General features: G+C 42.6%; 2 protein-coding genes across 2 annotated transcripts in view; both read right to left on the minus strand.

The window, feature by feature from the left end:
- Positions 1-2,940: 2,940 nt before the first annotated feature.
- LOC119396736 (peroxisomal acyl-coenzyme A oxidase 1) lies at positions 2,941-20,285 on the minus strand. Its single transcript, XM_037664044.2, has 14 exons — positions 20,103-20,285; positions 18,906-19,050; positions 18,518-18,687; positions 16,884-16,991; positions 16,688-16,807; positions 15,786-15,901; positions 14,902-15,071; positions 13,985-14,147; positions 12,263-12,453; positions 10,230-10,394; positions 9,492-9,597; positions 8,901-9,047; positions 7,641-7,844; positions 2,941-6,238 (listed from the first exon to the last, which is right to left on the minus strand). The coding sequence occupies exons 1-14, from the start codon at positions 20,224-20,226 to the stop codon at positions 6,185-6,187; spliced, it is 1,983 nt and encodes a 660-aa protein (XP_037519972.1). The 5' UTR covers positions 20,227-20,285; the 3' UTR covers positions 2,941-6,184.
- Positions 20,286-20,733: 448 nt separating this feature from the next.
- The window catches only part of LOC119397628 (glutamate receptor U1), a 36,578-nt gene continuing 35,695 nt past the window's right edge, over positions 20,734-21,616 (minus strand). The window contains exon 10 of the mRNA XM_049416626.1: positions 20,734-21,031. Coding sequence (XP_049272583.1) covers positions 20,755-21,031 — 277 coding nt within the window. The 3' untranslated portion in view covers positions 20,734-20,754. The remainder of the gene's footprint in view (positions 21,032-21,616) is intronic.

A 21,616-nucleotide genomic window follows, 5' to 3' on the forward strand; every position in this document is an offset into this window, starting at 1 on the left:
AAATGTCAAAGCTGGATGCTAAGTGCAACAGTTTATTGCATTCCACTTTTCTTTAAGACACTATTGAAGAGACACTTCCTCTTATATCAGTGTGTGGTCTGTGAGGAATAGTGATATGACCTTGAACTCAAATTAGCACTGCAGGTTTATCTGGTGAGTGTACACTTTTCTTTTTTTAAAAAGAAACTGGGCGCCTAACCACATGCACTGGAATATCGTGCCTCGCATCACGAGAGCTCATTTCAACCTAATAGAAAGACTATTGAAAGTGCAACATTCAGCCATCAACCGAAAGATCTCCGACTTCAAGTGATTCAAAAGCTGCAGAAATACAAGACGTGGCAGACTGTGCGAGGTTGCTTATACGTGTAACTCTCCAAATTGTGCATTTCTAGCATCACACTCCGCTACATGCGAGAGTTTGCAAATGTAAAAGTGCTTGCTGTGGTTGCCCAGTGGCTATGGCGTGGTGTTACCGAGCTCAAGGTCCTAGGTTCGATCCTGGCTCTGGCAACCTCATTTAAATGGGGGCAAAACGCAAAGACATAGATTTAGGTTCGTGCTAAAACACCAGATAGTTAAAGCTAACCTGCAGTTCTACACTATGGTGCACCTCATGACTATGTCATTGTTTAAGGAATCTGAAACCCATAATTGTTGGACGCACTCCCCCCCCCCCTTCTTTTCACGACATGCTCAGTGCTACTTCTCCGAGTTGGATATTGTTGCTGTATTGGTTTTTTTGCCGCATTACAAGTAACAGGGTCATTTTGTATTGTTTGCCACTCCATGCAAGGCACGTTAAATGGGTTACACCAATTTTTCCAGATAACCTGTTGTATTTCCTTTTACACAGTATTTCAATCTTTTTTTTTTCTGTTTGTGATACAATACTAGCAACCTTCTCATGCATTTATTCATTGTGTTTGTTGAAGGTGTTGTTTTGTCATACAAATGATCTCTCAAGCAGCGTGGTTCTGCTTAAACAGCAGAAGACTGATACACTTGCCAATGCTGTCATTGAAATAAGTCATTTCAACCTGATGTACAAGCTTGTTCAGGTTCTGAGCCACTTGGCTACTTTGCATCTCTATTTGGGCTCCTATACGAGGAAACGGGAATGAATGGGGGTTTGCGTGTAGTTGCCCGGGAGCCTAATAGTAAATTAGTGTTAATTTTCGAGCACTTTGGTTTAGCGGTGTGCACTACATCCAACCAATCCAAGTTGAACATGAGAATTCTTAACTGGAGATTTTTAAAACCAGTTGTCACCTGTATAGCTACCTACAAAAAATTTATATGTATTTTAAAAGGTATGAGTGTTCTTTCGTGTTCAATTTTGGCATGTAGCTTTGGTCCACTGGTTACGCTTTAACCGAGCAAGGTAAGGTAATGGTGTTTTAGAAGGCCCGATGAAGGGATGGTGTCTCAGTTGAAATGTGCGATTGAATTCTAGAACTTGTTGGTGCGGTTAGCAAACATTTTTTAACTGTGTAAGTGAATGACCACTAAGAGAACATCAGACAAGGACAGGTGTAGTCCTTGCCTGTCCTTGCGCCTGTCCTTGTCTCGTATTCTCTTTGCGGTCATTCACTCGCGCAGTTAAAAAATGTTTGCTGTGTGATTGAAGTTGGTTTAACTTCAGAATGAGTGCGGGGCATAGTGTCTTTCATCCAGACTTCATGATGCACTGTCAAGCAGTCTTGAGATTTAGCTGCAACAGAATTTAGCATAGTTACTTGTACTGATGTTCCCCATAAGCATGCACTAAATGCATTTTATCCTTTGCTGTTTTAATATGCACTAAACTGCTGTCATACATGTATTTGTTGAGCTTAGAAAGTAGGTTGTGGGTTTGATTCCTGGTTACAGCTACAGTGTTTAGAGGGTGGTATGACGTAATGTGGTCGCGAAGAACATTCACATACCAAGACCAGGGGGCTTGCATTACCATTTAATTTCTAAGCCTTCTCAAAATAAAAAGAATGCCTTTGACGTGTCACATTTGCAACTCTTGAATATAATTGTCTGCACCGATAAAAGTGAAAAGTGCAAGTGATTAAACACAGCTGTACAACACGAGCTGACCTGTGTTACTTACTGGCAGGCAGAGCCTAAAGGATGCCTGGATGATTAAAATTGTCTTTGGAAACATTTGTGCAAGATGCAAAGTAGTACAACCTAAAGGTTAAAGAGTGCTACATGCGCTCAACATCTTTTTGGAGAGGGCAGTCTTTCTTAGCATTTCAGATAGTGAAGATAGTTTACCATAGCTACCGCTCAGTTGTTAATGGCTGCATGTGTTAAAACTGCCATGGTACTCTGAATCATATGTCATTGTAAAAACAGTGCTTCCCAATGTCTTTGTGGCTACTGCAGTTTCCTTGTACCACATTTCACTCCATATACAGTCTCTTTCGAAAGTTTTGAAGCCACTGCACACATCAGCTTGCTGGGCAGCGTACTGCAGTTACACATTTCAAATGTTTACCAGCAACTTTGCGAGTTCTGAGTATGCAAGTGGCTCTCCATTCTCTTGAGATTCAGAGCATAAGGTGAAACACAACGGCTATATAAAGGCCTGGCAAGACATGGCATCTTCAGTGCAGCATCTGAACTTTTGACAAAGGCTACATTTTTCTGGGCTGTAAGCATCTATGTGCTTTGCAGTCTCATAAGAGCTTTAGCACCATAAGCTGGTTTTATGTGCACTGCTGTCTGGACTTTTCAGTGTTCATTTGCTTTGTAATTTATTTAGTCTTTCAAGCTACCTTTCTGATAATCTAGTTTTTTTTTAATATGTTCTTGTTTGCATATTTAATGAACTTGCTGTGCTATGTTGGCAGAACTTATAACAGCTTTAACCAGTGTGCGTTACTCTGCTTTTCTTTTCTTTTTTTTTTTACTGTCGAAGCCGTTTTGCATTAGGAGTTTTAAGTCCTGCTTTTGTCTTCGGAGAGTGAATGTTATGTAGGTGAAGGAAGTGTCTCGCGACTGGGTCTTCCCCAGGAAAATGGGACCATAAGTTAATAGGTTAGAACGAAGCTGCTGCTTACAAATGACATGTGTGTTATTTTGTGGAGTACAAACAGAAAAATGTAATGCAGCATGTTTTCACCAAGTCAAGCGTGATGTATAATTGAAGTAAAATTGTCATGGTTATTGGCCCTAGTCTCTGAACGTGATGTAATTATATGTTGAAGTATTATCATGGTAGTATCTGTGATCGTCATTGCCACATGATTGTGATCCCAGAGATACTTATTGTTGTAGTACCATTGTAAAATAAAGTACAAACAGCCAGTATCTGTGTCTTGGACTGAGATGTTGAAATTCCCTCGACTATGAGCACTTGCATCCAAAATGTAAGGTAGTATGTTAGTAGACATAACAGTTTCAAGCGTAAACTGTATTGAAAGTTCAAAAGAAGATGCAAATTTGGTTGGCAGTCAAGTGCAAAACAAGCACACAATTTCGTTCTACTGCACCGAGTACAAAGAATTATTCAGATCGAACAAGTATATCCTTTTATTCCAGTTAAACAAATGCATTACTTAGCCCTATCTCACTTGTCATTGACCATTAACTCAAGCATATGATCCTCCTTTTTTCATTTTGTGTAAATCTAATGGCACCAATTAGATTTTAGAATTAGAATCTGCTTTCTGTGTGCGCACATGCTCGACATACGCAAATTTCTACGTCACATAATTGCATCACACGTGCTAACAGGTGAGAAAAACAATATTTTTCGGTGTTTGACAAATGCATGCCCCTTGTCTGCATTGTTTGCCAGATCCATCAAGCAATGATGCACTTCAACCACAAATGTGTTGTGTAAAATACCCATTTTATTTTGTATTCATAATACAGTATCACAAACCTTAAAAATTGCACGTATTATAAAAACATGTTACGAGAAGCTCTTGGAATGTTACACGTCGCAAAAAAACATCGCTCGGTATAAAAGCTGTCATGCCCTGCACGTGTGGCAGCTAGCGTGAAAGGCAGTTCTGTTTGGGCAACATTTTATTGCTGGGATGTACACTTGGTAGTGAATGAAATGCGACGGTGTCGGTGTGTGACCTTTACTGCGTTCTGCACAGACCTTGATAAATAAACTTCAGCTCTTGCATTTCCTACTCAAATGTATAAAACCTCGAAATGCACTTCTTAGGCATCCATTGAACCAATTAGAATAAAGCTAGATGAAACTTAAAAAGGCAAAATAATGCTGAGGAGACAACCATGTGTACCTTGTCCTCAAGCCTCACCTTTTTTTTTATTGAGAAATAAGCTTTGGTAAAGGGAAGCACAGCAGTAGTTAACACTGCAACACAAACAGATGTAGTGGTAATTATGTAAAGACTAAGTGACAAAGGTGACAATAGTTTCATATTTCACATTATGGTAGACTACTGCTGTTTTGTAAAACAAGCATAAAAAGTGATTGTGTAAATTGAAGTGATAAATCTGCCGTTATATGCCCTGCCACATGACGTTTAATGAACTAAAATTTTTCATTTTAGTGTTGCCATATGATGCTTCAGCATTTTGTGGTGACTAACAGTCCTAGTTGGCACTAATGTTTCACTTTCACCTTCAAATATGACAATTTTGATTCATATCATATCAGCGGATGCCTAACAAGTGCATTTCTGGGTCATAGATATCTGAACAGAGAGCTAAGAACAGCGAGGCTTCCCTGTAGACCATGTAGGCCCCCAGAGAACCTTCTGTAATTGCAAAGCGCCAACAGCCTTCCCGAGCTGTCCCTGTGCCCTCCACATTAAGTCTGTGCACAAAAGAAAAAAATATTTTCCACTGCACTGAGGCGTGTACCTAAGGCCACAACACGGCATTATCACGTTTCACCCATCGATGATTGCATAACATTTACTGTTTGTTTTGTTGATAGCACATTCTTCACACAGTGGTAGTAGTAATTTGTTCCATTATAAAACTGATATCCTAAGATAGTTTCTAGCACAGTAGCAAAAGTGGCCAGGAAATAAAAATGTGCATGAACAAAGCCCTGGAGTAGAGACCTTGAACAGTCAGAAGTACTTATCATATTCCTTGGGGGCAAAAGTATGAATGTACATGCGTACAAGGTGGAGTGGTGACTGTCTCAATTGTGTAAGACAAGGCAATCGTCTGCAAACGGCCATTTACGACACGGCCAGCAGATTCGTGTACAAAGGCTGAACCTTGCTGCTAATGCTTCAGCAATAACATTTCGTTTCAACCAACCAACTGTGAGGTTTTAAGAAGGCAGCATGTTACTTGACGCTGCTGTCGACATGATAGTTTTCTACGTTCATACAGCGCTATTTGAATGTCAATTTCTGTGTTTGCTAGTTTGAATGTGAGATTCACTTGCAACTGTGGTTAATCAATCAATCAATCTCTCTCCTGAATGGTTCCCAGGCACAAAAAAAAAATCTTGCTGGTTACTTTTACAGTTTACAATAAACTAAAGAAAAGCACTCAATAGCAAGGCAGACTCAATAGGCCGTGCACAGCATAGTGCACAGGTGTAGTACAAGAAACTTGACGTTTCTGGCATACTCTAACATTGCAATGGTACATGTGCACGTTGCAAGCTTTTGCCAGCATGATTTCAAGTTCCTGTGTGCTTTGCCCAGCTTGTTGAAATCACGATGTGGCATAGCTGTACATGCCTAACAAGCTAAGAAAATGTTATTCGACCGATGTGATATAATGAATGCAATCTCAGCTGTAATCCAACTTGTCACCTTGTATGCATACACATCAAGCCATTGCAAACACTTACACAACGTGTAAAAAGTGAAAATTGCTGTTAGGCTTAGACACATAAATGCAGATTACTTCAGCCACACTTGCTCTGACTGCAAGGAAGTTTAACTTTCCTGCACATACCTGTGGATTGCAAATGGTAAATAATTTCAGTCAACAGCACATTTTCAACGCACGTCTATGAAATGCAATGCTCCTTTGCCAATAACCAAGAATAAGGATCTGCTTTGCTTAAAAAAAGTGTACATGAAAAAAATAAAATACTAAAAGCGTACAGCAACCGAACCAAGGAGTTGTCACAAAACACATGACCTAAAGGTTAAAATTGAGAAGGAGCTGCACATAATGTACAAGAGAAATGGGAACGGGAGAGGAAAGCATCTTGCAACGTGAACAGTCCCTTTCAAAGGCTCGATTTCATTAGAGGGCCCAGGAATCGGTGGTAAGACTCGTGCACCTAGGAAGACAGCAACAAAGACGAGAATCATGATTACAGCATAACGTGTCCTCTTGCCTATAACATGCCCCTAAATATAAGCAGCAGCGCTAGTTAAGCCATCAAAAATTACTTTAATGAAAGGACCCTGATAAACATGAAAAAACAAAAACAAAAGACAACAATCAAAAGTTATAAAAGTGACTTCACATGAGCATCAGCACAAATGGAAGCTTCAGAGAAATCTTGTTTCACATTTTCAGTCCCTGTCAACTTTTCAAATAAGCCATCTGCTTACGTGTAATGCAGCTTCATAACCATGCTGTCATAAATCGTACGTATAGGAAACATATACGCAATTTCTTAAATATTTTGCACAAGCTTTACTTGTGGAGACACAGCATATACGGGTTGCTTTTAATAATTTTGTGCATCCTGGACGATTGCAAAACCCTCCTTTCATACACTGTGTTGCTGTTGAATGCATGATAACTGAGCACAAGTAATTATGTATGCATGATTGTATGATATAGTACTAACAAGAGGAAACGGCTGACTGTAGTTATTTGTTGCACTTGTAACTTGCTTATGTCCACAGCAGTCACTTGCGCAGCCCTAACTTTATGCCAAACCTTTGCAACCCTGTGGAAACTGCCTAAACTGTGTCCTAAGATGAAAACAATGCCACAATGATGGCGCCCACACCGTACGCTGTGGTGTGACACATGAAGCAAGCCGTTCCTCAAAGTGCTGCCGCAATAAAAAAAAAAAAAAGACACCAGGCCTGTGCAGAACATGCAGCACAGTCACAGTGAAAGCGAGAGGAGCAGCCTTTCTAGATCCTGTTGTAAACGCTTGGGGCAACTACTACTACAAGTAGAGTTGCAAGGTACCCACTACCTCATAAATCATAAGAATTTTGCGAAGCAGGGAAGCACCCATTCATCAATCTGTGGAGAAGCGAGGTACCCGCTACACATCTGTAAGGCATTATGTGCACTTCGTTGGTGCTGTGGCCGATGATGATGAAGAATTATGGCTGAGCCCTCTGTAATGGGTGGGAAGCTTTAAACCACCCACTTGTTACGCAATTCACATTGTGTGATGCCTGGTTATTTTGGCTCTGTGGTAGAATGCTCGACTGCCACGCAGAGAGCCTGGGTTCAAATTCCACTCGATCCTAGATATTTTTTGCTCATTGTGCACGGTAGTGGTTACGGACACTGGCAGTGGCGGTGTACAACTACGCCACCAAAATTGGCTGCTGCTGTGATCTCATAACAGCTTTTGCTGTAAAATAATTAAACACCGTAGCGAAGGCTGGGCTTGTGCTATCTGAAACTGACAACAAGCAGATATTGCTGTTCTCAGACCAAGCGAGTGTGAAACATTGGGGGGCAAGCTCACCGAACGAGCAACTCACCTGGGTCTTGTTGAGAGGAGCCTTGAGGGCACTCTCGTACATGCGCTCGTACACTCGGCCGTCGTAGGAGCCGAGGGCACTGCACAGCACCATGTCGTGGTGGTCGAAGGCGTCTACCAGGGCTACAGCGTTGGGCCGCAGGCTCTTCAGCAGCTCTGTGATGATGCCCGACATTTCCTCGAGGTTTTCTTCCCGCAGGCCTGCCTGCAAACCAAACGGATACAAAAAAGAAAAGCTCTGCTGAGTCGGCGTTCACAGAAACATTGCTGAGTCGACAGAAAGTTAGGTGGGCAGATGAGATTTAGAAGTTTGCGGGTATAACATGGCCACAGCGAGCACAGGACCGGGTTGATTCACGGAACATAGCAGAGGCCTTTGCACTGCAGAAGGTGTAGTTAGGCTGATGATGATGATGTCTGGCAGGATGAAGCAAAGACCACAACTAAACAGCATAAATGTGTCAAACAACATTGTGCTGCGCACTTGGCATGCCAACTGGTGTAATGCAGAGTGACAATACACGCCAAGAGTGGACCTCAAATCATGCCGTGTAAATTTAGAAACCACAACAGTATGCTTTTTACACTGTAGTATTCAGTTATGCTGCTCATATACAAACTATCTTTTGCATAAACAGCAAGGGATCTGCCATAGTGCAATGTATTCAACGAGGTCAATGAAATTAATCGTGTTTTATGCACCGGCACATGCCAAGTAAGGCAGAAGTTCAGAGAAAGATGGAAGCTTGAAGGGATAAAGAATTCCTGATCTCGGGGTGTCGCTGAAGCCAACGTTTCGAGAAGCGGACTTGCCTTCTTCAAGGCTGCAACTGCCTACCTTAGCCTGCGCGTGCATATGCTTCGTACCCTCTCCTCTAACTCAAACAAAAGAGGAGGAAAGGGCAAGTGCAAAAAGGGGGCTAGCATACCAAATTAGGTGAGTCAAAAGGAAAGAGGAAACACACAAAAAAAAAGAAAGCGGGGGGGGGGGGGGGGCGTATTGTTAGTGAAAGGTAGAAGGGGAGGTAGGTGTTTCGCTGAATCATGGTTGTCAAAAGTAAGCACCACCTGGCAATGGTAATATCACGATGATAAGAATGGTTAGAAATTTGTAGAAGAAAGGCTTAATTAAGTCACTCGTAAGATCTCTGCATTCATGTGGCAACGTTGGACCGGCGCTGGTAGTGCTTTGCAAGCAACGAGGGTGTTCTTAAGCCTTGCTCGGAGACAATGAATGGAGTCGCAAACACGACTGGCTCACCACAAGGAAGAGGCCTGGCTGCTCGTAGATGCCATGCAGCAGGTACAGGTGGCACACCCTCATCAGAACATCCCTGAGCTGTTCAGATATGGCTGCATGCTCCAGCCAGTCGAGGTAGTTCAGGCCCATGTAGTAGTATATGGTGGCCTGGATGAAAGGAATGATTATCAGCGTTGCCAGTTTGTATTCTTGCAGGAACTCTGCTGAAGCAATATTAATCATTCGTGAGAAATTTGCGCATATCCTGGAAAACACGATACAAGGAATTTCAATAACATTCCTAAAAATTCACTAAAAGCAAACAATTTAGGCTAGTTAATGCTTGAGTCCACCGAAAAATGTCTTTATTATTGACAACAGCTTCTTAGTAATTGAGATAATAAGCAAATGTAAGACATGAACGCCACATGCAAGACATGCTGGTAAGATGCATGAATGTCGTTTTGACTGGACATCTGCATAATGAGAAGGAATGAACTGTCACAAACATTACTGGTATTTTGAATGACCTCAATCATTATCATTCGAACCTGCATTCACAACATTTATCATGCAGTAAATTGCTAATCAAGACTTAGCGCCTTCACTCACCCTGGAGGCAATGATGAGGTCGACCTGACTCTGGTTCCATGCTACCTCCTGGGTCAGACCCGTGCTCACCAGGCTCCTCACTTTTTTGTGAGCTCGGTGAACATGCCTATTCAAGAGAAAAACAATGAAACCTTCATTATTTCATATTGTTACACATGAAGCACTTGACTGAGTGCACTTTGAGTGCACTTTGAACTGGCAACTGCACATTACAAAGTGTCAGATAAGGTAGAAAGAAAGGCTGCCAACATTTTGAGGTTGTTAATGGAGCATATGAAAACATGATTTTCATTTAGTATATCACGTGCTCAAGCAAATACTGACAGCACAGTTTTGTTTTACAGGTAATGATTGCAATTTTGCATGAATCGTCAATTGCAGCCAGGACGTAAACCAAATAGAACTCAATTGTGCACATTTATTCTAGTGCACCAAAGGGCACATTAGACTGTGAGGCAAATTTAAACAAAGCAGTCTTGTAAGGAAATCAGAATGCACTGTTCTCTTGACTTTCGGTTATTCGGTCACTACAGCAATTTGTTAATGGCATTTGGTCTTGAAATAGGCATTTTTAACGAACCCCTGCATGATGTTACATCTTGCTGCCTCAAGATGTACAGTTTATGATCTTTTGCATTCCGCAACTCTTTGTCAAGCAAACACCGGGTACAGTTCAATGTTAGCAGTGCCTGTTTCTACGTGGCATCCAAGGGAAGGCAAGGCAATGCCACCACTCACTTATACGCAGCTGCCCGGTAGAACGGAATGAGCTGTCGGATGGCTTCCTGCCCTTTGAGCTTGGCATTAAAAGGAGTCACGTTCAGTGTACTTGGCTCAAGCAGAAAGTGGAAGGCCGATCTGTTTGAAGCCAGATGGGGCTGGGCCAAGCACTTCAGCAGATACCTGCGTTACCAACGCAAAACATAAAAATCGCAGTCAGGAAACTCCAGCAATATTTCCAGCTCTGAACTCATTTAATGCAAGAGTAGTGTACAAATGTACTCAATAAAGCGGACGGGAGGATGACCGCCGCCGTAGCTCAATTGGTAGAGCATCGGACGCGTTATTCGAAGGTTGCAGGTTCAGTCCCTGCCGGCGGCAAGCTGTCTTTTCGTACACTTTAATTTCTTCACAATTACATCATAATTGCTACAAATAACATCCCCTATACTTTCCTTGGCTTGATTGTCTGCTAGTTCTCTTTAATGTCCAGCCCCTTATAGGGACATAAGAGTGAAACGCTGAACCAGTTTAGACTGATAAATAGGGGTGTGCGAATATTCAAAATTTCGAATATTTTTCGAATAGTGTTTGCTATTCGATTCGATTCACACTGGAATTTTACTATTCGAACTATTCGAACTTCCCCAAAACAGTCAACGTCTGATTGAAAGTGACCCCTTCAGATTTTCAATATGCTTCACCTCATTACATTCTCGTATTGCGGCAAAGCTGCCTTTTAAGCTCCGTTACGGTCGAACTTTGCCAAGACACAGTCAACGTCCGATTGGAAGTGGTCCCTAGATTTTCAATATGCTTCACCTCATCACACCTCCGTATTGCGGCAAAGCTGCCTTTCAAGCTCCGTTACGGTCGAACTTTGTTAAGAGACAGTCGTCCGATTGGAAGTGGTCCCTAGATTTTCAATATGCTTCACCTCATCACACCCCGGTATTGCGGCAAAGCTGCCTTTCAAGATCCGTTATGGTCGAACTTGGCCAAGGCACAGTCAACGTCCGATTGGAAGTGGTCCCTAGATTTTCAATATGCTTCACCTCATCACACCCCGGTATTGCGGCAAAGCTGCCTTTCAAGCTCTGCTACGGTCGCAAATGTATTAACTCAAGAAAACGCTGGTTCCAACATGGAGATGAAAGATGCGGCAGAGGTGAGGGCTCAATTAATGGTGTTTTAGGACCTGAAATTTGGGCAGGAAGTCCAAAAAATCGGAAGCCGAAGCTTTTTAGCATCCAAAATTTCAGATGTTCTTATATATCGATGTCTACGAGGCAGATTTGGAGCCCCGGATTTGAAGGGAGCACACCCTTGTCCGCCACATCAGTTGGGCTTCCAGAGAAGTTGAAAGAGGAGGAGAGGCTGAGAAAATGGCATCTTTGCCTGTCACGTGTAAAGTGTTGTCAGCAACACTTTGGTTGCACCAAATCATGTACATAAATACAATTTGGCCTCTACATTGCCTCATTCTTGATAAGACAACTATGAAACACCACCCCACCAGCGCTTCATCAACCTAGCAAAAAGAAACACTTTCATGTTGCTGTCTCATGAGAACATACTTAGGGATTCTCTGCAACTTTTTTCTGTAATTTCACTTCGAAGTATTCGAAAAATGTTTGAGAAATACTCGAAAATTATTCGATTCGATTCGCACTCAATCTTTATTATTCGAATTCGCTTCGCACCTAAAATTTTGCTATTTGCACAGCTCTACTGATAAATGATACATAAACAATAACAACAGCAATGAGCTTAGAACAGCATGATGGTGCAGGCATCGTTCTGAGCTCTCAACAGCTGCTACACTAAAATGTTGCATGTTTTATTGATTTCCCGCACGAAATCCTACATGCAAAAGTATGAAACACTGTCCCTCGAAGGACGGCCACGGCCAATGACGTTTTAGCGCTCATTCAAATGCCACTGGACTTGTTTCATGACAACATGCGGAGGATCACAGTTACAAGATGCCACAAAAATTGGTGAAGTTGCTTTGAGTAGCGATCAGTGTAAAACTGGCTATGCGAACACACCTCGCCAGCTGGAGGTACATGACCGTGTTCTCTCCTTCGTACGTGCAGGCGGCCACTGTGGTAGCGTAAAGTCTTGGAAGGCCACTGATGAGGAGGAAACCGTGTCCACCACAGGCCAGGCGGCAAGTCTCGATGCCCTTAGCTGCCATTTCTGAGCAGAATGCCTTCAGGCCAGATGAGATGGCATGCAGCTGAGAAGGAAAAAGTAGAGCAGAATTATGTAGTCCAAAGGCAATGATAACAGGGTGTTTAGCGATGCTAGTCCTTCTAATTAGCAAAAAAAGAAGCAAGCAGCATAAATGGTTCGTACACACATACTATGAAAAAAAGATCAGTAGTTTAAGATATATCCCCATGTCTATCTGCTTTCATTGCATTTTTTTTTTCCTTCATGCTGTGTCTCTTACTTCTATGGCTCCTGTAAAGAGTGTAAAACTTTTCGGATAGAGTGCACGTGGTCATCTCTCTGCGCTGTAGCTCACGAATGCACATATCATTGTTTTCAAACAGATACCTGGGAGGCTCCTACATCGGGACAGTTGCAGGTGTCAACGTTTCATAACGAAGACAGATGTGAATTCTATTCTATCACACTTCTTCACAAATCTGATAGCGTCTTCCCATCTTCACCTACTCATCACACCTTTGGTTCACGTACATTCCTAGATATCTACACTTTCTCTATTTGAAGCTATGGAGGATTATGGTGTCATTAGTTTTCTCAGTCTGTATCACGACACAGTAGTCAATTACAGCTGCATTGTCAACTTTCATGTCACATTTTATCTAAAGCTCTACCAGTATCAAAAAAATGAAGTTCCCTCATTGGAGTGGTGAAAAAAAAAAAGAATTTTTAAACATAGTCAGCATGCGAGCTTGCATGAAAAAATATATATATAATGGCAGACAACGGAATCCACAGACCGAGGATGAATGAAGACAGTGCTTGCACTCATTAGTCTTTAATGTGTTGGCTGTCGTGCCCTATTTCTAATTTATAAAGTTTATTCTTTTTATTTGTCTTTTAAAGTTCCTGCACGTCTTCCTATCTAAATTTGTGTTTTAATCATTTATAATTTTGCTCACTTGTTTTGCTTTTCTTGTGAGAAATCGGACATCACATCTCATGCTTTGTTACAGGATGTGGGTGGAAGGAGCCTCGGAGGACGCTGTCTTCGAGAGTTTAATGCAAAAGAGCACAACCTCCCTTTTAGTTAAGGAGACACTGAAGCAAAACAATGAATTAGTTTAGACTGATAAATTATACTCTGAAAACCATAGTCTTATTAATTTCACCACCTTTGGTTTATTAATAGATGAGAAAATCAATGTCAAAAGTTTCACTTTCGAATTTCCCATTGAAATTTTCGATTGTGACATCATAGATTTCAAAGTGTTTTTCCGTATTTTGGCAAAACAAAATTTCCTAAACCTTGGTATGTTAGGTCTCTAGCTCCCTCAGAAGACAATCTACTTCATTTGTGTCGATTAGGAACTGCGTAGACCCAAGTAGACAACATCCAAATTTTATGAAGTCATGATGACAGGTGCAGGAACTTCAAGGTGGCGCTGCCAGCCACATTTTCTTTTATCGCGTTTTCTCGGTTACCAAGCGTCTTCTCGCAGCAAGGGAGGCATTTTTGGTATCTTGAAAGAGTGATTTACTAATACGAGAAAAATCGTTTTTCTCTTTAGTGTCACTTTAAAGACGGTCTTCCATACCTCAGGCAGTGCCTGCAGGTTTCCCTGTTCGAGGTCTTGGTTGGCCTGCTTGTAAAGCTCCATGAGGTTGGCAAACATGCCACGCAGGGCGTGGCACAGGCCCAACAGAGGGAACAGCTTGTACTGCTGTGCCTGATAGTCCAGAATCTGGCACTCGCCCTGCCTGCAAAACACATGCATGAGAGGAGTTGAACTTTCAGGGAACACGGGCACTCGAACAAACAACTACAGAACAACAACACAACTACAAAGAAGCAAGAAAGCCACGGCAGCAAGAGAAAGCGTAGGAAAACTGGAGAATTATCATTAAAGATGGACGTCACTAAATCTAAATTTTCCAGTCGTATAAAAGATCAAGTATCACATGAGATGCTGTTTTTGGTATTGCTTCATTAGGACAAAATCGAGGCACTTGGTGAGCAAGTCTACACTGTTCCAACTTTTGCCAGAAGCAGGTGAAAGGAACAGTAACGACGATAATATGCAAAATTTTATTGCAAGCAATGATGCTCATTCAAGAGCAGATAAGACTTGAGAGGTGCCTCTATTACCGAACACACTTCACACTTCTTAAAGAAAAGCGTTACATAATACCTTTAATTAGAAATTTGTCTGCCAATACAAAGTATTGCCACTAACCTTTCCATTGCCCTCTATACATTGAAAGAGGGTCATAGCAATCTTTCTCAACGTCTCAATTAAAGAAGATAGCTTGGTACCAAGAATAAAACAGCGCTTAGGACGGCACGAGAAAAAAGACACAGACACGGCGCTGCTGCTTCTTCATCCACTATGCACCAAACAGCCCGATCAAGCACGCTGCTTGGTACCAAATATGAGTGAAACAAAACAATGCTCTTCGTCATTTTGACTCACGCCTGGTTCTCTCATCAACAGCTGCAACAGAGCACACTCACCCTGGTGTAATCTCAGACTGCCTGCGCACCGCGCTGTATCGTATGGCAATTGTACATGCCCGGGCAATGTTGAAGGCAAACATGTCCAAAAGAAGCACTCGCACAAACACCATGGTGCCATAGTTGAGCTTGTCGCTTGCTGGTTTGACGTAGTCGCCTTCTTTTGTTACCTGCACAGGAGAGAGCAAAGTGAGGTAAACAAAAAGGCAATGAGATTCTACACAGCTTCCTGGTGTGTACAGTAAGCACCTAAATCGATGCCTGACACTACCAACCTGCCTGTTTTATCTTAATCGTTAGCTATACAATGCTGCTAATCCATGCACATTTTCCTCTCATTGATAGACAAGTTGAGCTTTTCAGAACGAAGGGAGCACTGTGACACACATTTAATAAAAAAGGCTACATGCATACATCAGCAGTACGCTTCTTTGCCAAGCTTGTTAATGCACGCGTAAGTTTCTAGTTACCCTGTGCACTAAATGGAGATTCTTGAAAGAAAGCTAAAAAAAAGCTCAATTAGACATTGCATGCCTATTAAATACAGAGTTTGCTGTAGCTACTGCGCTATGAAGACGCTCAAATAGAGAACGTTCAACATTATATTATAAAGTGAATAATGAAGCACCTTTGAAAAGCCAGCAATGGCATTTTTTTCCTTCCTTTATCTTTAAGCATCGTTTGTCCTGTCTGAATATCGTGAACTGATAATAACGCTGCAGTCAGCCACAGTCAATTTGACCAGAGACGTGCACGATTTTTTTTAAAACCTAGCCGAAGCACACATTATGATACATTTGTTGGGGTCGAAAAGTAACACTGTTGGTTGTTCCAGGAAGTTTCATTAGTTTATGCCACAGCTGAGTTTGCATTGCCGTCCTAACCTGGGCATTCTTCATGAGCATGTTTTCCCTGGGAATGCGGACATTGTCCAATTTCAGAAAACCATTGTCAGCAGCCCTCATTCCCATCTTTGGTCCAATTTCGCCCACCGTGATACCTGCACGAAAAACAATATTGATGAAAATGAAGTAAACACATTATAAAATTCTGGGGTGTTACATGCAGAACTACAATGTGATTGATTACAAGGCACACCGCAGTGAGAAGCACTTGACTAGTTTTGACTGCCTGTCGGGTGTGAGCACCCGAATCTGAACACACTGCTGTTTTTGTGTGGAATTGCAGCTGCCATGGCTGGGAATTGAACCCGTGTCATTGAAGTTAGCAGTGCAATGTTAGCTCCTAAGCTGTCAAAGGGAGTGCAGAGATGTTTTAATAACCGTAAAAAAGATGCACCGAACTTGTTTAACAAGAGGTCACAGAAACAAGTTGAGAAGAAATGCAACATTCCTATGCCTGTCAGATAGCCCCAAAAGAAATTTTTTTTTACAATTCGCACAATAACTCTCACAGACATGCAAGAACAGCTGCCAATAAGTTCTCAACAATTAAGATACTGATGTTGACTCATGTGCTCTTGTGAACTGCGCTTTAATAAGTACAGGTGGCCAAAAGTAACCTAGAACGCTACCACAATGTCCCTCATAGCCGATGAGTTGCACTGAGACATTAAACCCACACAGTTCAACATCCTATTCTACATACATCACATCTGCATCTACATATTTCTGTGTTGTAGCCACAGTGAAGAATCAAAAGCAACGCAAAATGCAATGCAAGCAACTTGATATCGCTGACAATCCTGTGAAAAACAGTCACTAGCAAAAAGTAAAAGCACGCATGACAAAATGGTGCATGTCTACCACAAACAAAAGTCACTTGCCTGGAAGGGGAGTGTGGTCCTCCATGCTACGGATCTGCACCATGAACGGATGAATGCCATAGCACTTTCCCTTGGTGTACAGCTGGGCGAGCACTATTGCATGGTTCGCCGTCTTTCCCACTAAAAGGCAATGCAGCTTCAGGTCAGAACACAGGTACACCTATCCATGAGTGGCGACAGCATAAGCAATGCTTACAGCTTCCGGGCCACCATTTTATTGAGGACAAGTTCGGTGTGTGCAGGACAAACTCCTCACGTTCGGGGTCGTAGGTGGCTCGTGTTTCAAGGCCACGAATGAATGTTCCTAAAAGATAAAAAGACTTTCGTACCGACTACCATAGCCACCACATGCACACAGAATGTGCCTAAGCACTTTGCATAGACCTGCAGCAACACATTATGAGATTCGTTTCATATTGTTGAAGTGTTCAGATGTGTTGTCTTTGGAATGGAAAAGAAAAAAAGATCATGGGCATAACTGCCTCAGATGTGCGTGGACACTTGAACTTTTTGACAGAAAGGGCAAGGGACAGCTTATATGTAGAAAGTGAAGGGGTGCCCAACCCATTAGGAAAACCAATGGGTTCCCTGGGGCACCAGGATTCAATGAGAGTGCCTTACACATACGAGGTGAATTCTACCTCGAGGCCATTTCTGCAGTCTTAGACACTTTAATGTGTGAAAACAGTGTCATATTTACACTCTTAAGTGCTTAGTTTATTTCGACAGAGATAAAGAAATGACAGACCTGCCTTTTAGCAGCTACGTACAAAAGTGAAAATGCTTCTTGTCAAGAGCACGTCGCAAATATTTCAGCACACAGTCATCGTCATACGCTCCACCAGGTTACCCAAAAACAAGAAAACAGGCCGTCTGGATTGCTAAATTAGGCTAGAATCACTGTTTCTGTCAGCCATACATACAGCACATAGGCTGGCATTTTGTTCAAATTAACCCTTTGAGATGCTTTGTACACATATCTTGTTTGTGCTAGTTGTGTCGACTAGTGGCTAAGAAAGAGCAAGGATTTTTGAGGTTCGGATGAATTGAACAGCCTATGTAATAAGTGCGCCTTCATTTAACTTCATTTTGCAGTGTACTGTCGCATATGATTACTTTTCTGAAGGCACTACTAGGTTCGACAAGTCATTTGACGTGCCACTTTCTGCAAGCCACGTCAAAAGTATAATTTTTCTTTGCTCAAAACGAACATATCAGAAAACAAAATTGCACTATATTCCTACCTTGTGGTTCGATCATATTTATGCAAGAACAGAACATGAATGACTTCAAGACATTTAATTACAATTTAATTGAGATTAATTACTATAAAACACATAAATCAACATATTATGACATTATTATTGTTGCAAGAGAATATGAAGTGCCTTGAAATACAGTTGTGGAAATCTGACACCTTTAGGGACAGTTCTTCATAGGTTGCATCTGAAAGGCTAAGGCAGGTGACAATTTGCTTATATAAATGTACTTTCATATGAAGGAGCAGTTCAAAACAAGTAAGGATTGGTATGAAAGAACACTTTATGTATCTGTAAAACAAAGACAGCTTGGACTACCCAAATGCCCAAAACCACGGCTTTTCAATGTTTATGCTTGAAGTGCTCGCCTGCATGGAATCTGACAAGGAAAGAGCTGCAGAGAGTGAACAAATTCAAATAACTTATGTGTTGTTCAGATGTTGACCCTTGTGGAATTCGTCGAGGAAAGAGTGGCACATTTGGGTAACAAGTTTTTTTAACTCGCACGCCGACCTCTATGAAATGTCACAAGGAAAGAGCAGCAGAGATTCCACGGTTTTGAGTAACTTACCATGACCGAGTTCGGTCTGTGCGTAGGAACCGATGATTTTCATGGTGAGGGCATCGGAGAGCCACTTCGCTTGCTGTTCCTCGTTTGCATGACCCATAAGAGCCGGAACAAACATGACAAAATGCACATGCACGGGAGTTGAGTCATGCAGGATTGCATCAGCAACAGTCCTACAAAATGAACAAAAATGTTGTATGATTTTATAACTGATAGAAAACAGTGAGTTGGTGTCTGATAAAAACGCATTAAACTGAATTGGAATTTCACCTCAAAAATCTAAAGAAGATAAGTAAGAAGTCCAAACAACCAATTTTAGTATAGTTAAACACTTAAGCTGAGGCAAATTCTTTACTACAAGTAGTAGATAAGCATATGTAAGTGAACTTACAAGATTTCCCTTGGATCGGAGAGTACCATAGCCTTTTGGTAAATCTTGAGACATTTTTGCAGTGCATCTGCATATGCCTCTGAGTAGGTAAGGTAGCACTGTGGGACATCGCTTCTGAACTCTGGGTCCTCATGAAAGAGTTTCTCTGAAATCAAGCATAAACTTTTTGTTTATAATCATTTCTTTGTCGCCCGTGGGTAAGCAGATGAATTTGGATAGGTGCTTCAACATTTACAGTAGCACAGTCGTAAAAAAAAAAAAAAAGGTTACTCTAGATGCCTCAAGTATGTTCCCGCGTTATGCAGGAAGTGGAGAGACAGAGAGAGAAAGAGAGAAAAAAAAAGAGCATGATACAAGCTCTCAATTCATACGATCATCGCTCCGCCGCACTTCCCCGAAGGAAGGAATACAAACGAAGCCCCCTAACATTACATAGATTACCTACGATCGCATGTTCACTCACGAAACCAGTCGTAATTATGCACTGCTTCGTGACACTGGCTTTTCATAAAGAAATATGCTTACGCGTGTGGGATCGCACAGAAGAATGATGCACCCATACAAGTTTCCACGGAGCCCCTCACAGAAGTAGGCGCGCAAATTAAAATTTATCCCGAACAACGCAGGGAAACGGTAACACTGTTTTGACAGCACCGACGCGAGTTTAAAAGTACCAGTACGAATTGAGCAGGGCGCGACCAGAAAGTGTCAGAAGTTCGGGTGGCACGGTGTACTGAGCAAACCGGCGTTCAAGGAAAAACTCGCAGCTCGCAGCGTGGTGACCTTGTGGCCTTGGTTCTGGATGCGTAAATGCATAGGCTCGCTGAATAACGGCCGATCGACACTCGCTATTCCATGGCCGTGCTAGAAAAATCAAATAAAACGCAGGCGCAGAGCAGCAGCCGAAACCGAAATCGGACCGCTGTTGACAGGGGAGTTATCACGCAAGCTTTCTAGCGCTTACGCTGCCGAAGGCCACTGTCAGCAGCCAAGTAGAAACTCGGCGTATGCTTCGATTCGATCTCGTCATCGGTGCGATGGAGCCGCGGAGATCAGCTGACGAAACCTCGACGTGTCACGAGAAATGCATCGCCGCGCGGGTATGCACAAAACTTCCTTGCACCGTCAAAGTAGGCCACGTGTGCTTTCGCGTGCTCAGCGGTTAATAAAACAGTCGCGACCAGTATAAGCACTCACCTAGTTCCTTCCTGCGTTCAGTCTTTTCGCTGCCGCCGTCCAGGAGGTGTGTCAATTCGCGAATATTAAAACTGGCCGCCGCTCGTTCGCGCACTAACTCCGGGTTGACGCTGCCTGAAGCCATCTTGGATACGACTGACGACGCGCTAGAGCGCGTTTGCGACGAGCGATGGCGCTTGCTTGTCCAGGTGGTTCTTGTTTCGTTTTTGTTTTATTTCGAGGCCGACGTTCCTCCTTCCCTGTTGAGGTCACCAGGGAGGAACGCGCACGCGTTTCGTCACGTACTCAGCCAAGTGAAAGGGGCAGTTTGTGCACACAAAGTAGTCGAAGGTGACAACATCGCGTCGGAGAGGAAAAAAAAGACAGACAACATGTGGAGATCAGCAGTTTTTTATCTGTGATAGACCACTCTCTGTGCCAGCTGGAGGAAACCGGTTATTGCTTTGATTGTGCTCATAACGGAGGGTGTTGCTCTCTCGCTTCGGCAACTACGCATGGCCCAAAGCGCTAAATTAACGCCGAAGTGCGTGCAATCTCTACGATGTGGAGTTAGGAAGTTGCACCTAGTTGCCCAACTGCCGCGTCTCTGATATATATGATAGCAGGAAAAGAAGCGTAATATCATGCCATGTCTCAATGGCTCATCGTTTTCTTAGCCCGTGATCTCGGAACGACTTCGCGAATAGTACGGTTTGATGGTCGAAGTGAACAGCCTGGTAAGAAACGCGCAGCATGACTCAGTCAGCAGCGCTAGCAGGCCGCCGGTGTATCCCATGACAACGATAAAGAATGCTCCCTGGAGATCGACGACGCTGATTGGCCTCTCTGCGTTTCCTTCGGCTTCATCACGCTTGGTGTTCATGCGGAGCTGCCACAAGAAGTCGTTCAACCACTTTTCGACGAGGCCCATGAACATGTAATTCTTCATTCTGCAAGACGAAAAGACATAGACAGGTAACAGGTTTGATTCGGGGCGAAGGATATATAGGCCCAAATGCAAATTCAGACGTTGGTTCTAAATCTCTGAACATCAGATTATGAGCAGCAAACGCGATGCGTCAGTTGAATAATGACACGTGTTTTTTTAGGTGTTAGAAATTCTCTGACCACATGCTGCGTACGATGGAGGATGACATTTAGCAGCTAAGAATGTTGTCGTGACGTCGTGACACAGGAAAATTTGTTAATGTCGCGCCGCATTGCTGAGTACGATATGTCGTTGCTCATAACAGATGAAAGTATAGCGCATGTTTTTCTTGCTCTATACGACAGATCGTTTAGGATGCTCTGGCTGGCATTTTTGTCTGAGATTTAGAAGCTTATGAACCTTCATTTAAACTTGAGCCAGTTTAGATAGATAAAGTGTTCTTTCAAAGTACTGTGGCCGTTAAGTCCGCGTGTTAACAGCTCGGTTATCAGAAAAGAAAGTGGAGGACAGAGTGCCGATATGCAACTGTGACGTTACCTCGGTGTATCTCCTTTCTTCTTTTCCGCACATGGGCTGCGTTGAATCG

The sequence above is a fragment of the Rhipicephalus sanguineus genome, chromosome 6, assembly GCF_013339695.2.
Source record: "Rhipicephalus sanguineus isolate Rsan-2018 chromosome 6, BIME_Rsan_1.4, whole genome shotgun sequence".
NCBI classification, from domain to species: Eukaryota; Metazoa; Arthropoda; class Arachnida; order Ixodida; family Ixodidae; genus Rhipicephalus; species Rhipicephalus sanguineus.

Bases quoted from the DNA above. Each gene is read 5' to 3' on its own strand.
- LOC119396736 (XM_037664044.2), bottom strand. From the start codon at position 20,226: ATGGCTTCAGGCAGCGTCAACCCGGAGTTAGTGCGCGAACGAGCGGCG. The intron at 19,051-20,102 runs GTGAGTGCTTAT...GCTTGATTTCAG, and splicing joins TGAACGCAGGAAGGAACTAG to AGAAACTCTTTCATGAGGAC. The intron at 10,395-12,262 runs GTGTGTTCGCAT...TTGGTAACGCAG, and splicing joins ATGTACCTCCAGCTGGCGAG to GTATCTGCTGAAGTGCTTGG.